Source organism: Anser anser (assembly GCF_964211835.1).
Source record: "Anser anser genome assembly, chromosome: 15".
Taxonomy (NCBI): Eukaryota; Metazoa; Chordata; class Aves; order Anseriformes; family Anatidae; genus Anser; species Anser anser.
The window spans coordinates 13348187-13370712 of NC_139736.1; the positions used below are offsets into that span (position 1 = coordinate 13348187).

Below are 22526 nucleotides of genomic sequence, written 5' to 3' on the forward strand. Positions count from 1 at the left end.
CTCTGCCCGGATGAAACCTGACCATCTTACCACAGAAAGCAACCACACTTTTCAGGCACAAAATCACAGTAAATCCATGCCAACTGCTCCCCATCCCCATCTTCTTCATCTGCCAAAAATGTCTTCTACAGGAAGTCATTCCATGGTTTTTCCTGAGGACTGAAGCGAAGCTGGCTGGCATGGGTCATCAGTTGGACCTTTTTTGATGACAGCAGAAAATGTGATCTGGTCATGAAGGCTCTCCCCTTGTCAACGTGACTTTTCAAATATGGTAGCAAGCGGCTTTGCAAGAACATCAGCTGCTTCTCTCAACACTCTGGGCTTCAGCCTCTCATGGATTTGCACAGTCAAGATCCAACGCGCAAATGCCATACAAAGCCTCATGGCTTCCACTGTGTGTCAGTGTAGACAGAAGTGCTGAGAAGGCTCCAAATCTTCAGTGTCTCCTCCTCATGTAAATGATCTTGCTAGGCACTGATCATGAGCTAATACTCCAAGGGATACCCTGTGGGATGGTAGAAGCTGGGGGCTGACCTGGAGCCCACCCAGCTCGCCAAGCATCGAGGATGGCACGCCTGGTGGTGAAGAACGCCGGAGGATGCATACAGGCTTCTTGGCTACGAGTTCTTGCAGGTGCTGGAACCAGCAGCTCCTGCTTGAAGTGCATCAGGTGAGAGAGAGGAAGGCTGCGGTGTCCAACCAGCTGAGGATCTTCCAGTCCTTGTCTCCCAGAACATCACCCTTTTAATGAGCGTTTCCCTCCACCCTTACCTCCTGTTTTACCCTAGTTTGAGACTGGCAAGTAGCTATTTTCCACACTGTCCTGGTACCTGGCCTCAGCCTGAGGAACAAGCAGGTCCTGATGGATCTCCGAAGGGCTGGTTGGGAAGTCATGGCCCAGAGCACATGATCTATCACCCGTATGGGAGATCTCCTCTATGTGTCCTGTTGTAGTGGAAGGCTTTGTGCAACAAGAAGCGTGCAAAGAATATGTAACAACTAAAAATACATTTTATATGTATACCTATCACTGATCAGAGATGATCTAATGCCTTTTACCAGGTAGGCATCTCAAAAAATGGGTATGGAGTAGATGTATGTGCACACACGTGTATATGGGGTTTTACGTGTAACACAGGATATTTAAGATATTGTACAAACCCAGAATTACTTTGATTTCATGGTCAAGATAACACATCACCCACATTTAGCACAAGAGGGAAATCAGACTCGGAAGGATTTTTCTGAGACGTCCAAACAAACCGCAAGGTCCCCAAGGTAAGAGCCACACTGCATTTGTAGAGAGGAACCTTCATTGCACGGACACAACACGCTGTTAGCACTGCGGCGTCTTGCAGTGGGTGGTTAGTCCCGCTCACCGAGTCCCACATTCTGCCTTCTTCACTGCGACAGGCGAGGTGGTGATGATCAGTTCTCCTGCCATAACCGCGCCAGGACATGCTCCACGTCACGCAAAGTCGTTTTCGGTAGGGTGGTGACAGTCACATCCCTCCCTGTTCTATGGAGAGGTCTCTGCTCCCCCCCTGCGGTGATCCCGGGGCCCACGTACCAGCTGTACACATGCCCGTTGGCCCAACACACCCGTTCTTGAGACTTGGGACCGAGTCTGTGACCTAGAACAGCCACCTGGGCCCCACCTCACAGGTACACAGGGGATCACGGGTGGCTCTGATGCCCCCTAGGGGTGCTGGAGCTCTGACATCCATGGGACTTGGGGTACTGTGAACTCCCTGTAGTCCCGTGGGATCTCTCACTAGAGGGGGGGAGGTGTCAGGGTTTCCCTGGGGGAGATCTGGGAGCCCTGGGGGTACCAGGCATCCTCACAGGTATGGGGATGTCCCCCAGAGATGTCAGGGTCCCCAGTCCCTCACAAGCACTGCAGAAGCGTGCAGAGGGACCTCGGAGATGCGGGGCACGCCAGCCAGTCCCTCACTCGTGTAGCAGGGGTACCAGGGGGCTCCCAGGGATGTTTTGGGCATTCCCAGCGGGCACTCACCGCGGGGGCGGCGGGCTCGGATTTATCCTGGGAGCACGACGTGTGTACGGGGGGGCCGAGGGAAGCCTCTCTCTCTGCAGAGCTGTCAGGACTGGCCGGGCTGAGCAGCAGCAAGTTGGTGCAGGCAAAGGTTCTCTTCAGGCCGTAGCAGTTTTGGGGAGTGCTGTTCCTGGGGAACTCTGCGATGGGGGGACTGACACGTGGGGCAACGACCCCCATGACCATGGGAAGGAACCCCCCTGAGACCCTCCCAACCCCTCCATGGCCCCCACCGGCCCCTATTGCCACCGTTCATCACCCCCATTACCTCCCAAATCTCCCCCTTGACCCTCTATTTTCTGTGTCCCCAGCAGCCCCTGCTGACCCCGCAGCCCTGCTGGTGACCCTCTAGTTCCCGGTGTTCCTCCCCCGAGCCGCCCCACGATGACCTGCAGGGGTCCTGCTGCCCCTCGCCACCTTCCCTGACCCCAGTCCCCGTCCCCACGCTGTCCCACCCTGAGCTGCCTTTTACCCAGGGGAGGAGATGGCCGCGTGCCTGGCGAGGGCCTGGGGGGCCACCGGGCCCAGCAGGGGACAGGGGACGGGGGGCTGTGCCTGGCTGCCCAGGGGGGGCTCCATGGCCTCCAGGAGCTCCTTCGACTGCAGGAGGGTTTTCACCCCTGCGTTGGCCATGGCTCTGCAGGTGCGAGGAGCAGCGTGCTCGTGCAGGTGCCGTCCCTACCGGGGGGGGTTACGGGGGTCTGGCAGCCCCCCGGGGGTTCCTGCCCACAGCCGTGACATCACAAGCATCGGCGGTTCCATAAGGTCACGGTGCTCCTGTCCCAGCCCCTCAGCTTTGGTGCCTCCAGTTACACTTTGAATTGCTGTTTTAGTCATTTCTATCCCCAAAGTAGCCACCAAAATACTTGTGGGTTTAGCACTAGAGCAGAGGGCAGTATTCCCCAGTGCAAAGTGCCACGGGTGTGAGGGGACAGTGAGAGCAGGACGACTCTGAGTCAGGAGAGGCTGAAGACAGAGATAAGTGCTAAAGGATAAAGAATTTTGAAGGAAGAATTTAATAAGAATAAGGAATTTTGACTCAGCACTTCCAAGCCTCACCTCCCTACTTCCCTTAAAACAAACTAGCAGACAGACCTTTTGGGAGGGCTCACGAACCTCTGCTCTCCTCCCCAGCTGGATTCTTTGCTCGGGAAGAGGCGGTTTTGGGCAGACTAAACTCTCATCATGCCGACTCACAGGCTGGGATAGGGGAGGCCAGTGGGGCACTAGGAAACAGTGCCACTTCTGCTACCCTCTGCTGGCTGGGATGTGGAAATCCACGCAGGTGGAAGCTTAACTTCCACCTATTAGTCTCTATTATCTTTTAATAAGTCTCTATTAAAAGCAGTTGGTAGCAAAGGGATTGCTAGGCTGTCTGGAAGAGGACAGTTGTCGTGTGCGGGTGTGCAGGAGCTTGCCAAGACACCCTGCCTTTGAGCAGCCTATTACACGGTTCCCAGAAATCTACAGCACCTCTGCTGTTACTGCAAGGCCCACGTTGTCCTACCGTCAGATCGCAACAGAAAAAAAAGGAGGTGGGGAGGAAATCACAAGGGCTTAGCAATAAAACTCACGGAAAGCAAAAGAAACTCCCACATGAGTAGCAACTGGAACAGCTTGGACTAAGGAGGAAGTTAACAACAGAAAAGATGAGGCAACGCAGGATAAAGACTTTTATAGAAGAGAAAAAGCAGCTGGCTGCAGTTCTCGCCTTGTTTGCTCACAGAGGAAATCAGTTTTCAGCCATCAGTGGTGCCCAGCAGGTTCGTCTTTCAGGGGTGGAATAACTTCTCCCGTCTCTAAAATTCTGTCCCCCTAATGGGATGAGAGAGCACGGTGAGCATTTTCTCTTACAACCAATCTATTCCTTTACACAGTTCAGTCTTTCACTTCAGCTGTGACTGTCCCCGCTTCCAGACAAAAAAATCTTACTTCAGTTTACCCAGAACACTCTCATTCACTCAACATTTCCGAGGGCGCTGGCAAAACATCATAGCCACGTTATCCGAAATATGTACTTGCTTTACCCCTTTCTTTTCATGCCATGGAAATACAGACAAGCATTTAAAGAGAACGTTGTTTTTAAAATTTGCACCAGATTTATAGCACTGCATAACCACCTCCAACACAGCACCACCCTCAGTGAGTCTCCAAAGCAGTCTTCAAACTCAAGGCCTGTGGCACATGAAGAACTGCGTAATCCCTCAAAAAAAAAAATCAATCCAATGCCCGACTTTTGTTTGTTAAAGCTTCAGGCACTGCCGTGGCCTGCTGAACTGACCTTACTCAAGTGGTTGGGCTGATGTCAGAGACCCACAGCTTGACCGTATGTTGCTATGTAGTTGATAAGGGTGGAACTTTTAAAATTATTCTTTATTTTTAGATGAAGCAGAAATATTAGAGCCAAACTTATACGAGAATATTTGCCCACCAACTTGCTGCACTGATCGCCGAGTAACAGCTCAGAGCAGTCCAAGAACCACTGAAGACCAAACAATCTGACAGACACTGGGCAAACCGAGAACCGAAGAGGAAAGCTTCAGGCTGCGGTGAGCCCCGCGGGGTCTGCGTGCTGCAGGCACAGACCCCATAAGGGGGCGTTTGTGCTTCCTGCCCAGGATGGGCAGCGCTGCCAGCCACGTACTTGGAAGTCTGCAGTTACAAAAGGGAAATGCCAATGAAACAGGAGCTGTCTGCTCTAAGAACGAGACAAAAACTGTTCGAAAATACCGTAAATGTAGTGCAGTGCTGCTTCAGGACAAGCTGCCTCGTGTGCATCCTTCTAGAAATTCTCTTTGCAGTTACTGCACAAACCTGTGCTTCTCCTCACGCCTTCCTTTCTCTGCCTCTGTTTTACAGAGCTGGAAGGTAACACAAGTAGTCAACAGGCTTACCGGGAATATCGCTGGATTTGATGAAACGACACCATACGGCGTTCTCTGAAAGCGTGAAGGGGGAGGGAGAGAAAGGAGCATCACACGGATGAAACGTAAAAGATCTTCTAAAGAGAATACAACCCTTCTAAAACCCAAACTCTACCGAGTACCAGGCTCATTAACCTGGGTCCTTTCCACTAGTTAATGAAATACTGGAAGCTGATAAAAGCTTCCCGCCGGTGCCCGCAGCCCCCCTCTCACCCGACCCCTCCCACACACCTTCGCAGGCAGCGCAGGGTCACCCCCCCCCCTCCCGGCCCCGTGTCCCCAGAAGTCACAGCCGGCCCCCCCGCGGCTCCCCGGCCCCCGGCCCCCCGCCGGCCCCGGCACGCACCATGACATGGTACTTCACGTAGTAATGGACGAGCCAGGCGGGGATCAGCACCTGCGCCACCAGGAAGCCGCCGGTCTGGTAGGTCCTGAACACCTGCGGGGCACGGAGCGGGTCAGGGCCGGGGCCGGGGCCGGGGCTCGGGGCTCGGGGCCCGGGGCCGCCCCCCCCTCACCCGCTGCCGCCAGAGGCCGCCGGGCTGCAGGAAGCGCTCCCAGAAGGCGGCCACGGGCCCCAGCTGCCGCCGCGGCAGGACGGGCTCCCGCTCGCTCAGCTCCTGGTCCCGCAGCCAGCGCCGCCGCAGGACGCGGAGCTGCTGCAGCCGCAGCTTCTCGTCCGCGCTGAAGCCGCCCATGGCGAGGCCCCGCTCCCGCTCCCGGTCCCGGCCCCGCTCCCGGCCCCGCTCCCGGCGGGCACCGTGTCCTTGGCGACGGCGCGCGGCGATGGCGTCCTGGGGCCGCGCGGTGCTGACGCCATCGGGCGGCGGCAGGGGCGGGCTGGTGGAGCCGTCCCCGGGGGCCGCCGCCGAGGGCCTGGATAGCTCAGCGGGGAGAGCATCAGACTTTTAATCTGAGGGTCCAGGGTTCGAGCCCCTGTTCAGGCGGCGGCGCTGCTCTTTCTTGGCGCTTCCTCTTTGCGCGGCTGCTTCGCTTCGCTTCGCGCCCGGACGCCGCTCCCCGGCCATGGCGGAGCCGGAGCTGGGGCTCCGCTTCCAGCGGCGCTTCTTGGCGGCCCGGCAGCTGCGCGCCTTCCCCTGGCCGGTGAGGGCGCGGGGCCGGGGGGGGAGCGAGGGCCCGGCCCGGCCCGGCTCAGGTTTCCTCTCCTTCTGCCGTAGGAGCTCGAGCAGAGGCTGAGGAGCGCCCCGGATTCCTCCCTGCTGGCCGACATCCTGCACCAGGTGAGGGCCGGGCCCCTTCGCTGGCGGTCACCGCGGTAGCGCTGTGGGGCCGAGCTGGAAGGGCAACGCCCGGCCCTGCTGTGGGGGAGCCAGGGGTCGGGGCTGAGGTGCTTTACCAGCTGGTAAGTCAAACCTTACTACGTTTAGTTACGCAGAAATAAGTTTAGAACTTCGCGTTATTTAGCCAGCGTCATCTGTGAGAAAACACCGACTTGTTTCTCAAAGCGAGGGCAGGAGGACCCTGGAGGATGTGCCGGCAGGTAGGTGAGGAGCTCGTGCTGTGCGTGCCCCTGGCTGTGTGCCCAGCCAAGCTCGGCGCGCAGGCCTCAGTTGAGTCAGTAAGGTAAGAAGGAGCGAGATGGCCTGAGCATGCACAGGAACTGCGTCCCGACACAGCGAGGAAGACTACGGACAACCACCGGAGAACCCCGAAAGAGCCCAAGGGAAAACAAACGTGCATGTGTCAGAAACATTTATGTATTTTAATGAGTCACAGGAAATAGCACGAATGCATTAACTATGTATACATATATATGATATATATATATATATGAAATATACATATCACATATACATTGACATGTATATTTTGATTGTATATAACCCCCATAGCTTGAACAATTCAGCATGCACACTAGGTGGATTGATCCCCTGCACTTCCATCTCTGTAATTAAGGAATGCCTGCTTTCTAAAACTCCAAATTGAGTCTTAAAAGAGTTTCTTTGGCCAACTCTTATGGTAACACTTGTGCCAGCCTTCCTTCAGACCCAGCAGAACAGGTTGCTTCCTTTCCTTCCTATTACTTAGCTGTTCTTTATTAGCATCAAAATTAAAGCTCAGTGCACCTGGGCAGAGATGTCCCTAATGCCAGGAGCAAACCTGCCAAGCTGATTTCACATCCCTCTGCCCTGGATGTTAAGAAAGAAGCAGGTGAGCCAAGCCACCCTAGGAATCCCTAAACCCTTACCATGTTCTGTCTGCATGCTGACAGGAAATCACAAATGAGGCAGCAAAGCAAAAGGAATAGAAAAGAAAAAGGAGGAGGAGAGCTAGTCGGACACTTTTCACTCAATTTTGCTATTTATTTTTTTGAAAAGTGAAAAATACATTTGTTGCCACAGATCTGAAACCTAACAAACTGACCAGAAATCACCAAATTTCTTCTTCTGGCTCAGCATCAATTCTTCTAGCTTCAGACTCAAATCACTGTGCATTTTGTGCCCTTCCTAAGATCTTCACTTGGTAATGGGTTTCAACTGCAGTTGTTTTTTTTTTTTTTTTTATCATTTTAGACCATTCTCCACCCTCTGTGTGTAAAGTATCCCCCTTCCATCAAGTACAGAAGATGCTTTCTAACTGAACTCATCAAAAAGGTAACGCTTATTTTCCATGTTGCTTGTAACTCTTTGGTTCATCTTGGGATGGGTCTTCTTGGAAATATACCATTGCGGGCCAAACTGAATTACTCTTAATAATATAAAACAGCATTTAGTGTAAAATGTTACGGCCAATAGTGTATTAAAGTGGTATTTAACGTGTGGGTTCTCTGTTCCATGACTAACAATTTGATAACTGAAGCTGTCCTTTTCTCTTTCACGCAGCACGAATCCACAACAGCTGAACCCCTGGATGAATTGTACGATACACTAGCAGATATTTTAAATGAAGAAGAATCTACTCGCTGTTACAAAAACTACTTACTGGTAAAAACTAATAATACTGCTTTGTTATGAATCACTTTTAATCATCTAAACTAAGCAACAAAGTGGCTTTAAATGTCACATCCAGAAACCCGAAGTGCTTCTGACTCTTTTTTTCTAGGCGGTAATATTGACCGTTAACTGCAAAATCAGTTGTCTGTGCTGATCCGTCTTTCTCTTCCTGTGCGTGTCCTCCAGCCTACTGGAGAATCCGTTACTCTTTCTGAGAGTGAGGCAATTATCTCTCAAGGAACCACAGGGCTCGTCACGTGGGATGCTGCTCTTCATCTTGCTGAATGGGCAATGGAGAACTCCACAGTTTTCAGTAACAGGTAAAAACAGCATCACAGACAGAAAGATGGGGAAAGAAGCCGAGGTATTTTCATTCATACCATAAGTGAGTTATATGCACAACTATAATTTTATAATGCACAATATTTACCCCCAAAATAACTGAAATATTTGAGTTGGGCTACCAGCTGTTGCTTTTTTCTGTTCTGCAAGTTAAACTTTAATTCATGAGATGACTTCATAAAGATGGGCTTCAAGATGAAAGCCATTACACCACATAGTCTGGCCTGCTCGGTATGTTTGCTGTTGAATTTTAGCTACCCTGCTGCCCAACCAGTAACTTTAATTAGTGCACTTCCCTCTTTGACGGGATTCATCCCATCTAACTTCAAGTGTTTGTAGTGCAGATGTGCACAGCTAATCTCATCACCTTGACTTTGTTTATAATCAATGGAGATGAACAAGCACTTTTGGGGAAAGGTTCAGCTAAGCTAATTTTAAGTATCTACCTCACAAGAAAGGAACTGTGCTCCAGAATCATTTGTCTCTCTCCACTGACTAAAAGAACTGTAAAACCAGTTTAAATGGAGACAACCGTGCTGCAAAAGTCAAGGAACACGTGAAACGTATCTTGCCCCAGTGATGGAAGTACTTTGTACCATATGGAAAAGCAGAAGTACTTCAAGTGATTTATTTTTATGCTTATAACTGCATCTTGTTTACCATCTTTAAGAGTTATTTTAAATAAAGATTATAGATGGCTTACTCAAAAAAATACTGAAATAATTTGTAGTTGATTTTACCATTAGATATAATTAGAATGTTTTGATGTCATAACTCAGAGAGTCCTAATCAATACTTACTTTACTCCATTAACCTTCAGGACAGTCTTGGAATTAGGAAGTGGGATTGGCTTCACTGGACTGGCAATCTGCAAAACTTGCAACCCCAAGGCATATATATTTAGTGATTACCACCATTGTGTTCTCAAACAGCTAATGGACAACATCTGTTTGAATGGCTTTGCCGTGGAGCCTGAAACTATTGATCTTATCCAAACAAAATCTGAAGGGCAGGAGGCAGAAGGGATGAACTACCAACAACCGAAACTAATTGTTGCAGAGCTTGACTGGGGCTCAGTTACAGAAAAACAACTGTTGGATCTGCAACCAGACGTCATCATTGCAGCAGGTACTTTTCACTTCTGACTATGCCCGACTGTATGGCATCGTGCAGGAATAAATAGGTAACAGAAACAAAGGTATTTGTTTGCAGGGCTCAGTCAACCCTACTTTGGTTACTGTGTCTGGAGAAACATCTCCCAGTTCATTTCACCACTTTGTCTTTTTCAGCTATTCAACAGTTGTTTACCCAGTACTGAAGAGCAAATTATTTTTCTTTTCTGTATTTTTTAAATCCAGAAACAGATCATAAATCTGCCACCCTTGAGACCCTCGTCCATTTTAACTGGAAGCATTATCCTTCTCATGAGGGATAATATTAAAAAAAAACACACTACTTTTTTTGGAACTTGCTTATATTCAAATCTTGAGGGAGTTTATAAAAGCCTATTAATGGAAAATATAGCAATAGTGAATTTTGGAGCTGTAACTACACGATTTTACTCCCCAGCTTAGGGGTTTTGCAAAGCAAAACTCACCTAAGAATTCAGGTAAAGAAATGGTAATTGTCATCTTGATTACAATTCTTTGTAAGGCATCACATGCGATACATTACATACGTGAGTTCTATCAAATGAAGTCACTGCATGTATGTTAACTTAAACCCAGACCTACTGTTGACAGAATGCACAGAACAGCCTGATTTAGACTCATGAAAGCGAGGCGATTCAAAACAGAGGGTGAATTACACATATCTACTATTTGCTGGTACTACAGGACATGCTTCTGCTATGTTGCATCATGCATTAACTGTACACGTGTCTCAACGTTACTGTGTAGTAAACAGCCACCTACTAAATATCAGTTCTGAACACAACTGACAACTTTCAAACTCACAGCACCAAGAAGTAAGGCTGATCTTTTGCAGCCCTTAATGGTCAGGTTTTCCACCTTTCATCAGTATTTCTACTTGAGGGAAATTACTCAGAATTAAAAGTGCTGCAGCTGAAATCAAGACTTTATCACTCAGCCTCTGAAATACAGACTTCTAACAACATGGTTTTGTCCTGCTAAGGACAGTCGTAACAGTACCAATGCTCAACTTTTTTGCTGTGTCCCTGAACACAGACTTAAACACAGGATCTGACAATCCATTACAAAAAGGAGCAATGATCTTTAGTGATTTTGGACCAATAATGGAGATGAGGGCAATTTGACATAGCACATAAAATACTATGTTTTCTAAAATCTCTTCTTGGAAACTTGTAATCCCTCGATAGAGGCATTCTTTCGTAAGTAAATACTTTATAGCTTTATTTCTGCTTCTTGCTCAACAATTCTTAATAAATATTGAACATTGCCCTTTTTTTGCAGATGTGGTATATGATCCAGAGATAACTTTAAGCCTTATCAGTATGCTACAAAAACTCTCAACTTTCAGAGCAGATGGAAAACCTCCTGAGGTCTATATTGCTTTCACAATTCGTAATCCAGACACGTATCATCTGTTCCAGGCTGAACTAGGTAGGTACCTTTTCAATCAACTGTATCAATAATTTTGGCTTCTTTCCCAATTACTTACCTGTAGTAGAGATGAACTTTTTTTTTTCCTTGCAAAGGGTACTGACCAATAACAGGATTCTTGTATCCAAGAGCGATAACCCTTCCAAATGGATTTGGTCAGGAAATTAGGCTTTAGCTTCTTGCTACATCCTATCACAACTCTCAGTTGTTAGGAGTGTCAACTTCAGATGAATTGCAAGTTTGGTGGCAATAGGAAAAATTGTAAAGGTTAAGCTTGAAGGAGGAAAAACATCTGTGCTGCACTGTCACTGTGATGATGTTTCAGATGCAGCCTAAAACTCTTTTATCTTAACTGTTCTTTGAGGGTTAAAAAAGCTAGAACTTTAAATAAAAGGGGAAAGGATGTTTTTTTCTTCATACGCTTCAGAAGTCCATCTTTGGCAGCCTACTAGCTGTACAGCTGGCCTACAGCCATTGGCTAATTAACGAAATGCTGAATGCACAGCACAAGCATACCTGTTAACTTTAAAAAATACATGCTCAAGCATTTGCCTGTAGCTTGCTTTACCAGCACGCTAAGATCTCCTTGCAGAACTTCACATGCAACTTCTGCTCGTCATTTTACTAAGCATAAATATGATTCCTGATGTTTCTCTTTGCAGATAAAGTTGGGATTGGATGGCAGATTATTCCAGCCCACAGCAACAGTATTTTTCTCTACGATACTCAGTCAAACGTAACTATTCTGCAACTATTTATATAGATTTGGTAGATACAACACAAGTAGTTTTCAGACCAGCAAATGCTATCTCATCCTTGCAACAAGGCTACCTTGAATTCCAGAAACATACAAGAGAGGCACGCACCGAGGATACACTTCTATGCACAGATTGCTGTCAAAGTGAGCTACATTTCTTTCTGCAGTTGCCAGCATGCATGCAAGAAAGGAGATGCCTCCTAGAAGTATCTGTGTATCTCAAGCTGTAGAAATAAAAAAAGCCCTAATCATAATGCACTTTGATTCTGTAGATTGGAGCTCAACAATTTGTTCAAACATATTTCGATTTGTAAATACATGAGATGAGTATCTCATACTGACAAGGGAGCAGAACGATGTCTTACAGTAATAAATGTTTTTTAATACTAAAGCCAGTTGTAACTAATTTTTTTTTATGCATTTTCATGCTTGCTATGTGGGTCATCTTAAAACACTGTGAGTGATACCTACAGTAATTGCAGATAGTGTCAGGGGCTTACGTGATGCTGCAGGAAGAGGTAATCGATTCTACTGTAGATCAGGTGCATCTTTACTCTGCAGTGATGACAAAAGTCAGTACTTGATTTACATTTCTCTCACACAGGGCCTATCACTTCTATAGTTAGTTATGAAGAAGTCAACCCCTCAGATTGGTTAGAAGACACAAAAAGAATCACTGTCTGTAGTGGTACACTGCAAGCATGAAGAATTTAGCTTGCCTTCTTTGAAACTTCTCATAATCCATTACGCATTTTGCCACTGGACAGTATTAGTCCTGAAGCGGAATCAAATGTGTTGCTTTCTCTTGACTTCCATTTCTTTTACTAGATTATTGCATACTTTAAATATCTTTTCTATTCTAGGGATAAATTTTATGTTCTTTCTCAAGGTAAATGGATACATTTACTTCAATGTATGAGGACAACATTCACTGAAAGGTGAATTTCCCTCTTAAGTGTTCAATAAAGCTGTCACATACCAGTGGCTGCGCCTTTTTACTCTTGCACACACTGTAAAAAAGAACTACCTAATTTCAAAGTTGTTTTCCATCTTCATAAAAACATACAAGAGTATAGTCAGTACTTGCCTAGGGGAGACTATCCAAGAACATTAATCATATAAAAAACAACAAAAAAAATGTATCCTCAATTCAAAAAAAAATTTAAACTAAAAAAATCTCCCCCTTGCAGAAAAATAATCACCTACTCAAGTGTTTATTGTACAGTAGGTATAACTGGTACAATTTGTATATGTATTGAAGTACTTTCAGCTAAAAGTAACCTACAAGCAGCCCAGTTAAACAGATTTTACAGAAGTTCCTAGAGCACCTAAACCTCCCACATTCATCCCAAATAATACAAGAAGAAAAAGCAGATGGCAAGGATCAACCTCTTCAGCATGGGAACCACGTTTTCTCCTAAGACTTACAGACAACAAATAACCTCAACTGCACCTGCAGCACTATTCTTACACAAGAAGCTCCAATTGTAAAAGAAAAGGTGCATCAAAACAGGCCCCAAGACGAAGCAATTAAAAACTGTAACCACAGATAACACAGAGTGTTTATTCACTGATTGTCACATCTATGCAACTCCAGGAATGTGTTAGCTTTTTGGACACCCTCCTCTCCCCACAAAAAGTCATTCACTCTGCATAAACAAGGGAAGAACAGTCTGGTCCCAACTCTCATCCCAACGCAGCTGCTTGGATGCACAAAGGTTTTTTCTGAAATCGTGGAGTTTGCCTTCCAGTGTGGGAAATTCCAGGAAAAGCATCTGTTAGTTTAAGAAGAAAACAAACAAACAGAAAAAAAAACGGAAAAGTATCATGTTATATTTTGGATTAATTCTAGTTTCTCAGGGGTAACCCTCTGGTATGACCCTCTGAACAGTTTAATATCACAATATTTAGCATGGTCTTGCCAACTTCAGATTTGTATTCAAATAGAAATGTGGCCAGTAATATCCGTATTCAAATAGAAATATGGCCAATAAGATCCACCAGGCAAAGAAGTATCCTCTGAGAATGCAAAATACACAGAGGATTATCACACGAAAAGGTAGCTTACATGGTAACACCTTTGTGGTTAAAGCTAGCGGAAAAGAAAAATCTGTCAAGACTTTACCTTCAGTTGTTCTGCAAGTTCATTTGAATCCCTGAATATCAGACCATTTTCGTCATGTTTCACAAGTTCATGTAAACTGTGTACAAAAGTAATAGAAAAAAAAACATGAAGGAAAAAAAAGAACAGTGAGTGGGACGTATACATTTAAAAAGTTGCACAGTGTATCTGAAGAGACATGGCTATGCCTTAAACATTAAGAACCTAGCTGTCTAGGTATGAACATTACATTCCTGACAAAATGGAACAAACGACAGTTATAAAAGTTTAATTTAAAGATTGTTCCCTCCATGTCATACTATCTAGGTTTACCGTTACAGTAGGTCCCTCACTTTGTCATTGTGCCACTGATCTGCGCATACATCGCAAATCAGGGCGACACTCTACTATAACCCACAAGGAAAATCTGTACAGGAGATCTCCACAGTGAATACACCTTTAATTGAAGGACTGTAAATTGTAAGGCGGACTGCATACATTCACCCTTTCACAGAAGAGAGACATGTCTATGCAGAATGATTTTTTTTAAATGAAGCATACGGAAACAAAGGATTACAGGGCAATTAATTTTTTTGAGGCAGCTGGTTGCAATAAATGCTCCAAAGATTGTAAAAACTGGTGTTAATTTTTAGTCAACCTTAAATAAAACAACCTTGACTTCTGAAGTTTTGTCTTATTGAATTAAAAGTAAGTTGTTATCGCATAGTACTGGAATCTCATCTGATACATGCAGAAGCTAGTAAACTCTTGGCTTGTTAGAATAGTGTTTTATATGAGCTATTAAATTGTATCAGAATAAGCAAGCTCTTACCATTCAAAATATATTGCACATACAGGTAAACAACAGCCAAACATATCTACCACTTTCATAGGTAAATCCAAACCACTGGATGATTTATGGAGACACACACCCAAATCTGCTGAGCCTGAAAAGCAAATGAAACACACAAGAGCCTAAATTCTCTGAAAGCATCTCTTCTAGTCTTATTGTGAACCCTTCTACACACATATTTCTTTGGGTGATATGAGCTAAACATAAGCTATTTTCAATACTATCCAGACTGACTCAATTTCAAGCTTGCAGAAAACGTGTATACACATATATATTCACACGCTATATATATATATACACACATATATATATATACATACACACACACACACACACACAGACTAAACTATATATTTACTAAAATTAGCCAGGCTTTAGAAACATACCAAGCAAGTGCATATTAAATTAAAGGGAATTTTACATCCTCGCATACCTGAAAACAGCCTTTCTGTCTCTTAATCTGCTAAGAATGGGTAAGTGCAGAGGAAAACTCTACCAATTCAAACAGGATATGCTGCATCGCTCACTAGTGACTTCTTCCAATTCAAGTGATTTCAAGACAGAGAAATTGCAATGCTATTTGATAGACATTATATTCGTTACTTAAAAATTACCCTATAAACACCATGTTTTACAGCCACATAAATTGGCAGGTTTGAAAAACGAAGAAAAGTAGATTGACTTGAAAGTGTAGCTGGCTACTGTACTACGCTTACTCATACTTCATGCTAATACAATGGACATGCTGAGGGAACACTATTCCAAGACATGTTCATTTAGAATTTCAGGGTTTTTTCTGGGTGCTCAGCCAAAAGCTTAGGGTATCAGGTACTGACCTGCCCTGTAAACTGGAACACAAACAAGCAAGCTGTATTTCAGCATAGAAGAAAAGTACGAATAACAGACTGAAAAAGCAATGCAAGTATTATGCCTATTTCTTGGGATAAGAGTGAAAAATGCAGTTAAAGAAATTAGCAATTTTGCTTGTCTAAGTCAAAAACACGAGTGGTATACATGTATATATCATCAGTAACCAGCAAGTTCATTTGCTTACTACATTCTGCTATCTCCTGCGCATAATGTCTATCAGCTATTCACAACTCTGCTAAATTGTTTTTCACCCATTATCAAATCTATTTCATAATCCTCTGTTTACCAAGCAAAAGAGGGTAATCCTCAGCTTCAAGCCAGGGTGTACAGATCTGGATATGTTTGAAGTGCAATTTCTTTATCAGTCCATTATAGTATTCTTTTAGTGGCCCTTTGCCTGTTTAAAACACACACAGAAAAAAAAAATATAATAATGATTTTATCAGGATGATTGAAAATAAAGTGCTGTCTGTGCAACCTGCTGTGCAGATGACAAGTCCTGTTGCCTCAGACATGTCAGAATATACCAACCATGATCACCCCAGAGATTAAGTCCCACTGAAAACAAGGTGAACCTACACTTCCTCTCTTAACTTGGTATTTAAAGGAGCCTACTGTCAGTGTTGCCCAGTCTTGACCTGCATTTTCTTTACAGCAGTAAGACAACCCAAAAATACAAATTTTCTCTTTAAAAATCACACTAAGATTTAGTCTGCTATTAATGAGAAAGTTAACCAACCAGCATTCATTCTGCGCATACTGTTTTACAAAAAGATGTTTGATGAGTAGGTTTCCTCCTGCCTTAAGAGAACTTTTCTGCTTGAAAGGCTCCAGACATGCACCTTTATGTTTCTTTGGCTGCAGCATCTCAGTGCTCAGAATGTTGAGATTAAATTATTTTGAACATTGCATAACGCAGAGCTGTGCTAGACAGCCAGGCTGAGAGCTTCTCCTCTTTAAAGATGTGCCATGATTACACTGCTATAAGAATCCAACTGCTCTGATTTATAATCAGACAAAAACAATTCTCCTCCTCTCTCTTCATCATCATAGAAGAGTCAGCATAGTAGAAAAGTGAAAATGAAGTCATCTCTATTAGCAGAAAAGAAAGAATTATAACGTGAATAAACTATTACCTGTTATCACACATACTAAAGCTGGAAGCTTGATTCCCTCACTGATATACTGCTCATAATCTGGAAAAGATAAAAAACTGTTCAGAATTGACAAATAAATGGACTGATTTAAGAACGGTCATGGTGTATGAATCATTTAGCTTCCTACTTCAAGTAATTTCTTTATAAACATATACCTAGTGAAATAGCAGTAAATTTACAAATATTAAAATTGACAAATTTCTATAGAAATAAATTATGATATGTTTAAAATGTACTATTCATAGAACATTTCTTTGACTACACCATACCGGTTGTTTCAATTTATCTAGAAACTGCAGCTGTAGTTCTTAAATAGACAATGCATATTCCCTTCTTTCCTATTATCAGATACCTATGGAGAGTACTCATAGCTTAGAAAATAGAACTGCAATTTACCAAGAGAAATATAATTCTCCCCAACAACTACTCCAGTTGAATCCAGATGTTTCACTTCTGTATTTCAACTCCTACTCTTAAAGCACTGCAAATTAATCAAATATGCCTGCATTTTCATTTGAATAGGGAGGCACTGTTCTTTAGAGAAACCCCTCATAACTGTCCAGCATACAACCATTCCCCTTGGAATAGATAAGATGAATTCCTTAGTACCTACCTTCTAAAGCTCTTAAAAGGACTGAAAAGTCTTCATCCTCTGAAAGAAAAGGCTTTATTAGTGATATTCATGTTTTTAGCATTGGTAACAAATTACTAAATGTAAATAACAATGAAGATTTTCCTCACCTTTACTTGAATGATTTCAGTATGGCACAAGCTCTTCCTACTAAAAATTTGCTGTAATTACTTTCATAAATAAAAGTCCACAACCATATACAAAACTTACTCGTTCTCCTTACTGGCAACATGGCCAACAAGCCACCAATGGACTCTCTTTTGAGGATGTGCTATACACCACATTAACTCTCTAGTTTTTGAAACCAGAAATTTTTAAAAGCAGAAATTGCTCTGTTAATTCAAAGGTACAGACAATTCTGCCCATGGTTACTAGCAATTGATTTGTTTCACATCTCTTTTCCCTTTCTCATATAGAAAAAATGGAAAGTGAGAAAATTACATAACAGATGTTATCAGAACTAAAGAAGTAAAAATTTTAGGTTTTTAATCCATTTTACACCACCAAACAAGATACTATGTCTGGAATTAAAAATAAAAAAGTAGTGGGAAATCTTTTTTTTTTTTTTAATTTTTAGCCACTGAGGTATATCATGTACAACTTGTCTTTAAATTCTTCCAGACAAATGAAGAAAAATTTGCCACTCACAATGCAAACATGCCTGTATAACATGTCAAGTTTCAAGTGTGGGGAAGTATAAAGAGCCCTAGTTATATCTTTTGTTAGGAGGTAATGAAATATTAAAAATAATCTGTTTACAAACCTGTCCAGCTTGTGCTGCTGATGAGAAGAGCTGGCCGTCCTCTGGTTTTTACCACATGTCCGTTTCTTTTATCCATTTCTGTAAAGGCAGACCTCTCAGCATTCGAACTGACAGACTCTGTACTACGTAAACAGAATTTTCTGAATATGGACTACACAAACACAGTCTACAAACACAGAAGGAAATGCTATGCTTAACTGACGTGAGTTTCTAAACTCTGAGACTTGCTACTCAATTTCTCTGGAAATAACCATTACTGTACTGATTTGCAGAGACATACCTGATCATAAGGAAGACTGTTTTGCATCTTTCCTATTACTACCATGAGCCTAATGACACCACTATTATAAGCACATTTTTATCTTCTAACAGTGTTTTCCTTAAAACGTTAGGAAAACAGTCTCTCTTTCCAGCTCTGTCCCAAATATATCCAAAGCATGGTGGCCAACAATGCTCTTATTCAATTAAAATTGGAACCTTTACATTCAGTGGTGCGCAGATCCAAAAAGAAAATGCCATACAGTATGATTCTCCCCTCCACTTTCAGGCATTAGTTTGGTAAACTGCCTGCCTGTTGGGCTATCTACTATAGCAAACATCCTGCACACAGCCAGAGAAGAATGCTTAATATTTATAGAGCAAGACTTTGAAAACCCTCCACAATAAATGAATGGGGAGTTTATTATTACAGCAATTACTAAATTAATGCCATTAATGAAGCATCCAATCACTGTCATCCAGTTCAGTGGGAACTAGACAACTGCTTTCACCCTTCATGTATTATATTACTTATTTCCTCAGAATTTACACCAACTTTTTCTTTAAACAAACAAAACCCACTAATTTCAAACATCAAGCAACATGATATCACCCTTCAATGATTTCACTTATTCTGGCCTCTCCAGCAACAATTAAGCAAACGTGCACAGCATCTGCTACTGGCTGAATGCATGCAAAGACCACTATCTGCTGCTGTTCAGAAACTTGTGATCCCATCCAAAGGTATTTCTGGGGACTAAATGCCAGTTCTTAACTGAATGACACAGGGTAATTGCATGCTTTACTTACATATGCTGTGCTTTAAATGGTCCATAGTCTTTTGCAAGTTTCATGTACAACTGATGTTGAAGCTCTAATGGTGTTTCCTTAAAATAAGAAGCTGGCCTGTCATACAGCGTTACTGCCCTGTAATGAAATAAATTCACAAGTTAAATAAAAAAAACAGATTTAACAAAATGCACACGGTAAAGAGTGACAGGCTACAACAATATAATGCAGAAAGCGGATTATTACAATAAAATGATGATTCAACTCAACTTTCTGTATTCCTGAAGTTTGCTGGAATAGACCAAGCTTGATCTACTGTAAGAAAAGGGTCCCTTTCTTATATGTGTATTCAAGGGATGTAACACAACCATAAAAATCTACAGACATCGTTGTCCTGATTTTTAAACTAATAAATTAAGTTTTTCTTAAAAAGCACCTTTTCCTTTTGATTTTAAAGCCCTGTGATTGCAAAAGAAAAATCTGCAGGGTTGACTAACTGTTAGCAAATACAGTGATGTTTGCCTTTTTTTTATTTCATAGGCAGTGCAGCAGCAAGTCTTCCATAACATCTGGACTGCCACCTTCTAGACCATGAGGTGTTAATTACGAAGGCTAATGAAGACTGTTCAATACCCCACACTCCATTAGCTTATAACAAAACTGACTAATGGGTTCCAGTGGTGATGAACTGGCATAGTTGCTTTTGTTAAGATTACTCTAAATCCAGATTCACAATTATGTGCTTTCATTTCACTTTGAGTATGCACTTAATAATGGTAGAGGTATTTCACTTACTTTATTTTGCAATTCACCCAGAGATCTTCTTTCATTGCGTTAGTGACACACAAGTTATAGTCCGACAAACGTCCAAAAAGCTTCTCATACCTGACAAAAATTAAATCTTAGTTAGAACCTAAGGCAACCCCAACAGCCAAATACACTGGCACTCTCCAGTGCCAATGCTCATTAAAAGCCAAACAAAACCAAGAGAAACTCAACCACCACCCAATAACTGAAGTTTAACTAACAATTATATATTGACTCCTTGTGCTGTTTTACCGAAACAATAACAGTTTATGAGAAGGGATACAGCAAGACTTCCTTATCCTCTAAGACCTAAGAACACAACAATGGAAAGCTTTTAAAGCTGTTACCTGTAGGTAACCAATTAGATTGAGTAAGAAACAGAACCACCTTTGAAGATGGGCTGGAGTGTAAAGTAGTGTTAGAGAATAAAAAACCCACAACACTAGACAAAGTCACTGCAATAAGATCAAAAGTTTGCATATGCAACCTGACTACTTCAAACGAGAACAAAAGGAACAGGTTTAAACCATGTGAGAAAATCTTTTAGTTCCTACAACATTCACACACCTACTTTAAGACAGGTTTCTAATTACTTTATTCTCCTGTTTCTAAGTAGCTCACTTGTCAAAGGCACGAGAGTTTGCATTGCATTGGGATACCATATTTCACCTAAAATGAACATAAACTTGCTTTTTTTGTTACAGTCTAGGCTTCTTACAAAGCGTATCCTTTGCACTCTGCCCTGTGTATATATGTACATACAGCAGGCAGAATACTTCCTAACCTTAACACTGAAAGTACAAAACAAAATAAAAGTATTTTTATAAGCTTCTCACAAATTACTTCAGAGAACAATCAAATTCCTTTAAACCGCGTACATCGTTTTTATAGAATAAATTTACCTAGATGGAATTTTTAGTGTATTTTACAGTATACCACCTACCACCACCTTCCTATGTGTTTAACAAAGGCATTTTAAATAACATGCTTCCTGAAATGTAGTAACTTCTTGATGGAAATAGCCCTTTGCTAATTATATTCTTCTTTCTGCTTTCCATCCTTCTGAGCTCTAGAAAGGTTCATAACTTGTAAATAGGAGAAATTTCTGTACAAACCATTTCGCAATGCGTACTAGTGGGTGATTTCTTCCATGATTCAGACTCATTATGGTATATCCGTAGTTGTGCCAATCAATTATCAGTTTGCTTCTCCAGACAAGACATGCTACCCAGGCAACAGCTATACTAGGTAAACCTGGAGGATTCTGTTAAATAAGTAAAAACAGGGTAAGACTATCGTCAAGTGATAAACACTTAGCAATAACAAGAAAAAGAAAATCAAATGACTGAAATAACATTGTTTAAAAGGATCTTAATGAACGGGGACGATTTTGTATTCGCCAACTACAGAACTGCCAGTTTCTCCTATGAAGGTTGGCAGGCACTTCAAATTTTACTGTCGGATCTGGGTCAAAATTCCCATCCAAAGCACATACAAGTATTTCTGTTAAGATTTATTCTTTACATGCCACTGAAATTCAAAAGCTCAAAAATTAACAGGAAGAACAAACGTGAGTTAACAGAGAAAGAAGTCTAGAATGAAATAAGCAGTTTTTATATAGGTTTATATCATGGATTAAGCCAATTTTAGCTCTCAAATAATTAGAGCAATGTCTGAGACTGGTAAAAACATTCTGTAATGTAATACTATTAAAATTAATTACACACAGAAAGCATACCTGAAGAAGAATATAGGATGGTCGATCCATTTTCAGCATTGTGTACAGCAGCTGTAATGCCTGAGCAATGACTTTTACAACATACTGGAAAATCTTTGGGCCAACTGCAAAAGGACAGAGAACGTGTGAGAGCACTCCAGCTCTGCACACGTAAAGGTGCGTGCCACGCAGAGCCAGCCATCGGGAAGTTTTAAAGTAGTGGCATTTCGTAAAAACAGAAACCTGATGTCACAGAAACACCACAACACCCCCAAGTCCCCATTTTACTTTTTATCTAGAAGAAAAACCGCAGTACACGCGGCTGAACAAACACACAAAACCGTGAGCAAGACATAAAACCCACGACCCCCCAGCTCGACCCAAGCCAGCACCACGCAGCCTTACCCCGGCCCCCAGGGGCTCGAGGCCCGCAGGGAGGCCCCTCAGGGCCGGTTTTTGCCCCCCCTTCCCCTCCTCCCCGCGCCCTGACCACCAGCACCCCGAGCAGCCCCGCTCCGCTCCCTTTCCCCCGCGCCCCCGGCCCGCACCCACCTCGCAGCCACCGCAGGTCCGAGAGCGGCACGACGCGGATCTCGCCGCTGCCCAGCACGTCGCCGTGCGGCCGGGTCTCTGCGGCAAAGGACGGAGGGTGAGAGCCGCGACCCCGCCGGCAGCACCCCCCGACCCCGACCCCGGCCGCCCCCCGCCCTGACTCACGGAGGTAGCCCAGCAGCGAGACGCCGCGGCCGTGCCGGGCCAGCGAGAGCGCGTGGTACTGCATCCGCGGGCTGCGGCCCAGGTCGCCCAGCACCGCCACGCACACCCGGCCCTCGCCGCCGCCGCCCGCCCGCCGCCGCCGCCGCCGCCGCCACCACAGCGCCGCGGCCGCCGCCAGCACCAGCGCGGCCCCGATGGCGCCCAGCGCCCCGCCGCCCGCCGCCATCTTGAGGCCCCGCCGGCGGGCA

General features: G+C 43.8%; 3 protein-coding genes across 4 annotated transcripts; 1 reads left to right on the forward strand and 2 right to left on the reverse strand.

The window, feature by feature from the left end:
- Positions 1–3716: 3716 nt before the first annotated feature.
- On the reverse strand, positions 3717–5678 carry NDUFB6 (NADH:ubiquinone oxidoreductase subunit B6; the record flags this gene model as incomplete). Its single annotated transcript, XM_083799978.1, has 4 exons — positions 3717–3871; positions 4951–4995; positions 5327–5419; positions 5499–5678. The coding sequence occupies 4 exons, from the start codon at positions 5676–5678 to the stop codon at positions 3803–3805; spliced, it is 387 nt and encodes a 128-aa protein (XP_083656104.1). The 3' UTR covers positions 3717–3802.
- Positions 5679–5948: 270 nt separating this feature from the next.
- On the forward strand, positions 5949–12006 carry EEF2KMT (eukaryotic elongation factor 2 lysine methyltransferase). Of its 2 annotated transcripts, XM_083799972.1 has the most exons (8): positions 5949–6084; positions 6159–6221; positions 7515–7595; positions 7824–7925; positions 8121–8254; positions 9097–9404; positions 10709–10858; positions 11521–12006. In XM_083799972.1, exons 1-8 carry the CDS (start codon positions 6007–6009, stop codon positions 11619–11621), a joined length of 1017 nt encoding a protein of 338 aa, XP_083656098.1. In that variant the 5' UTR covers positions 5949–6006; the 3' UTR covers positions 11622–12006. The 2 variants fall into 2 exon arrangements, with proteins under 2 accessions (XP_083656098.1, XP_083656099.1); XM_083799973.1 differs by lacking the exons at positions 5949–6084; positions 6159–6221 and adding an exon at positions 6443–6481.
- Positions 12007–13165: 1159 nt separating this feature from the next.
- ALG1 (ALG1 chitobiosyldiphosphodolichol beta-mannosyltransferase) lies at positions 13166–22424 on the reverse strand. The gene is made up of 13 exons (XM_083799971.1): positions 22279–22424; positions 22114–22191; positions 21583–21686; positions 20960–21108; positions 19833–19922; positions 19059–19175; positions 17991–18112; positions 17210–17248; positions 16576–16635; positions 15726–15836; positions 14549–14663; positions 13741–13816; positions 13166–13390 (listed from the first exon to the last, which is right to left on the reverse strand). Exons 1-13 carry the CDS (start codon positions 22340–22342, stop codon positions 13256–13258), a joined length of 1260 nt encoding a protein of 419 aa, XP_083656097.1. The 5' UTR covers positions 22343–22424; the 3' UTR covers positions 13166–13255.
- Between the last annotated feature and the right edge of the window lie 102 nt (positions 22425–22526).

Coding starts and splice junctions, on each gene's coding strand:
- EEF2KMT (XM_083799972.1), top strand. CDS start 6,007: ATGGCGGAGCCGGAGCTGGGGCTCCGCTTCCAGCGGCGCTTCTTGGCG. Junction 8,255..9,096: donor TCCACAGTTTTCAGTAACAG/GTAAAAACAGCA, acceptor ATTAACCTTCAG/GACAGTCTTGGAATTAGGAA. Junction 9,405..10,708: donor AGACGTCATCATTGCAGCAG/GTACTTTTCACT, acceptor CTTTTTTTGCAG/ATGTGGTATATGATCCAGAG.
- ALG1 (XM_083799971.1), bottom strand. CDS start 22,342: ATGCAGTACCACGCGCTCTCGCTGGCCCGGCACGGCCGCGGCGTCTCG. Junction 21,109..21,582: donor CATCCTATATTCTTCTTCAG/GTATGCTTTCTG, acceptor CTTATTTAACAG/AATCCTCCAGGTTTACCTAG. Junction 18,113..19,058: donor CCATTTAAAGCACAGCATAT/GTAAGTAAAGCA, acceptor CTGTTTACGTAG/TACAGAGTCTGTCAGTTCGA.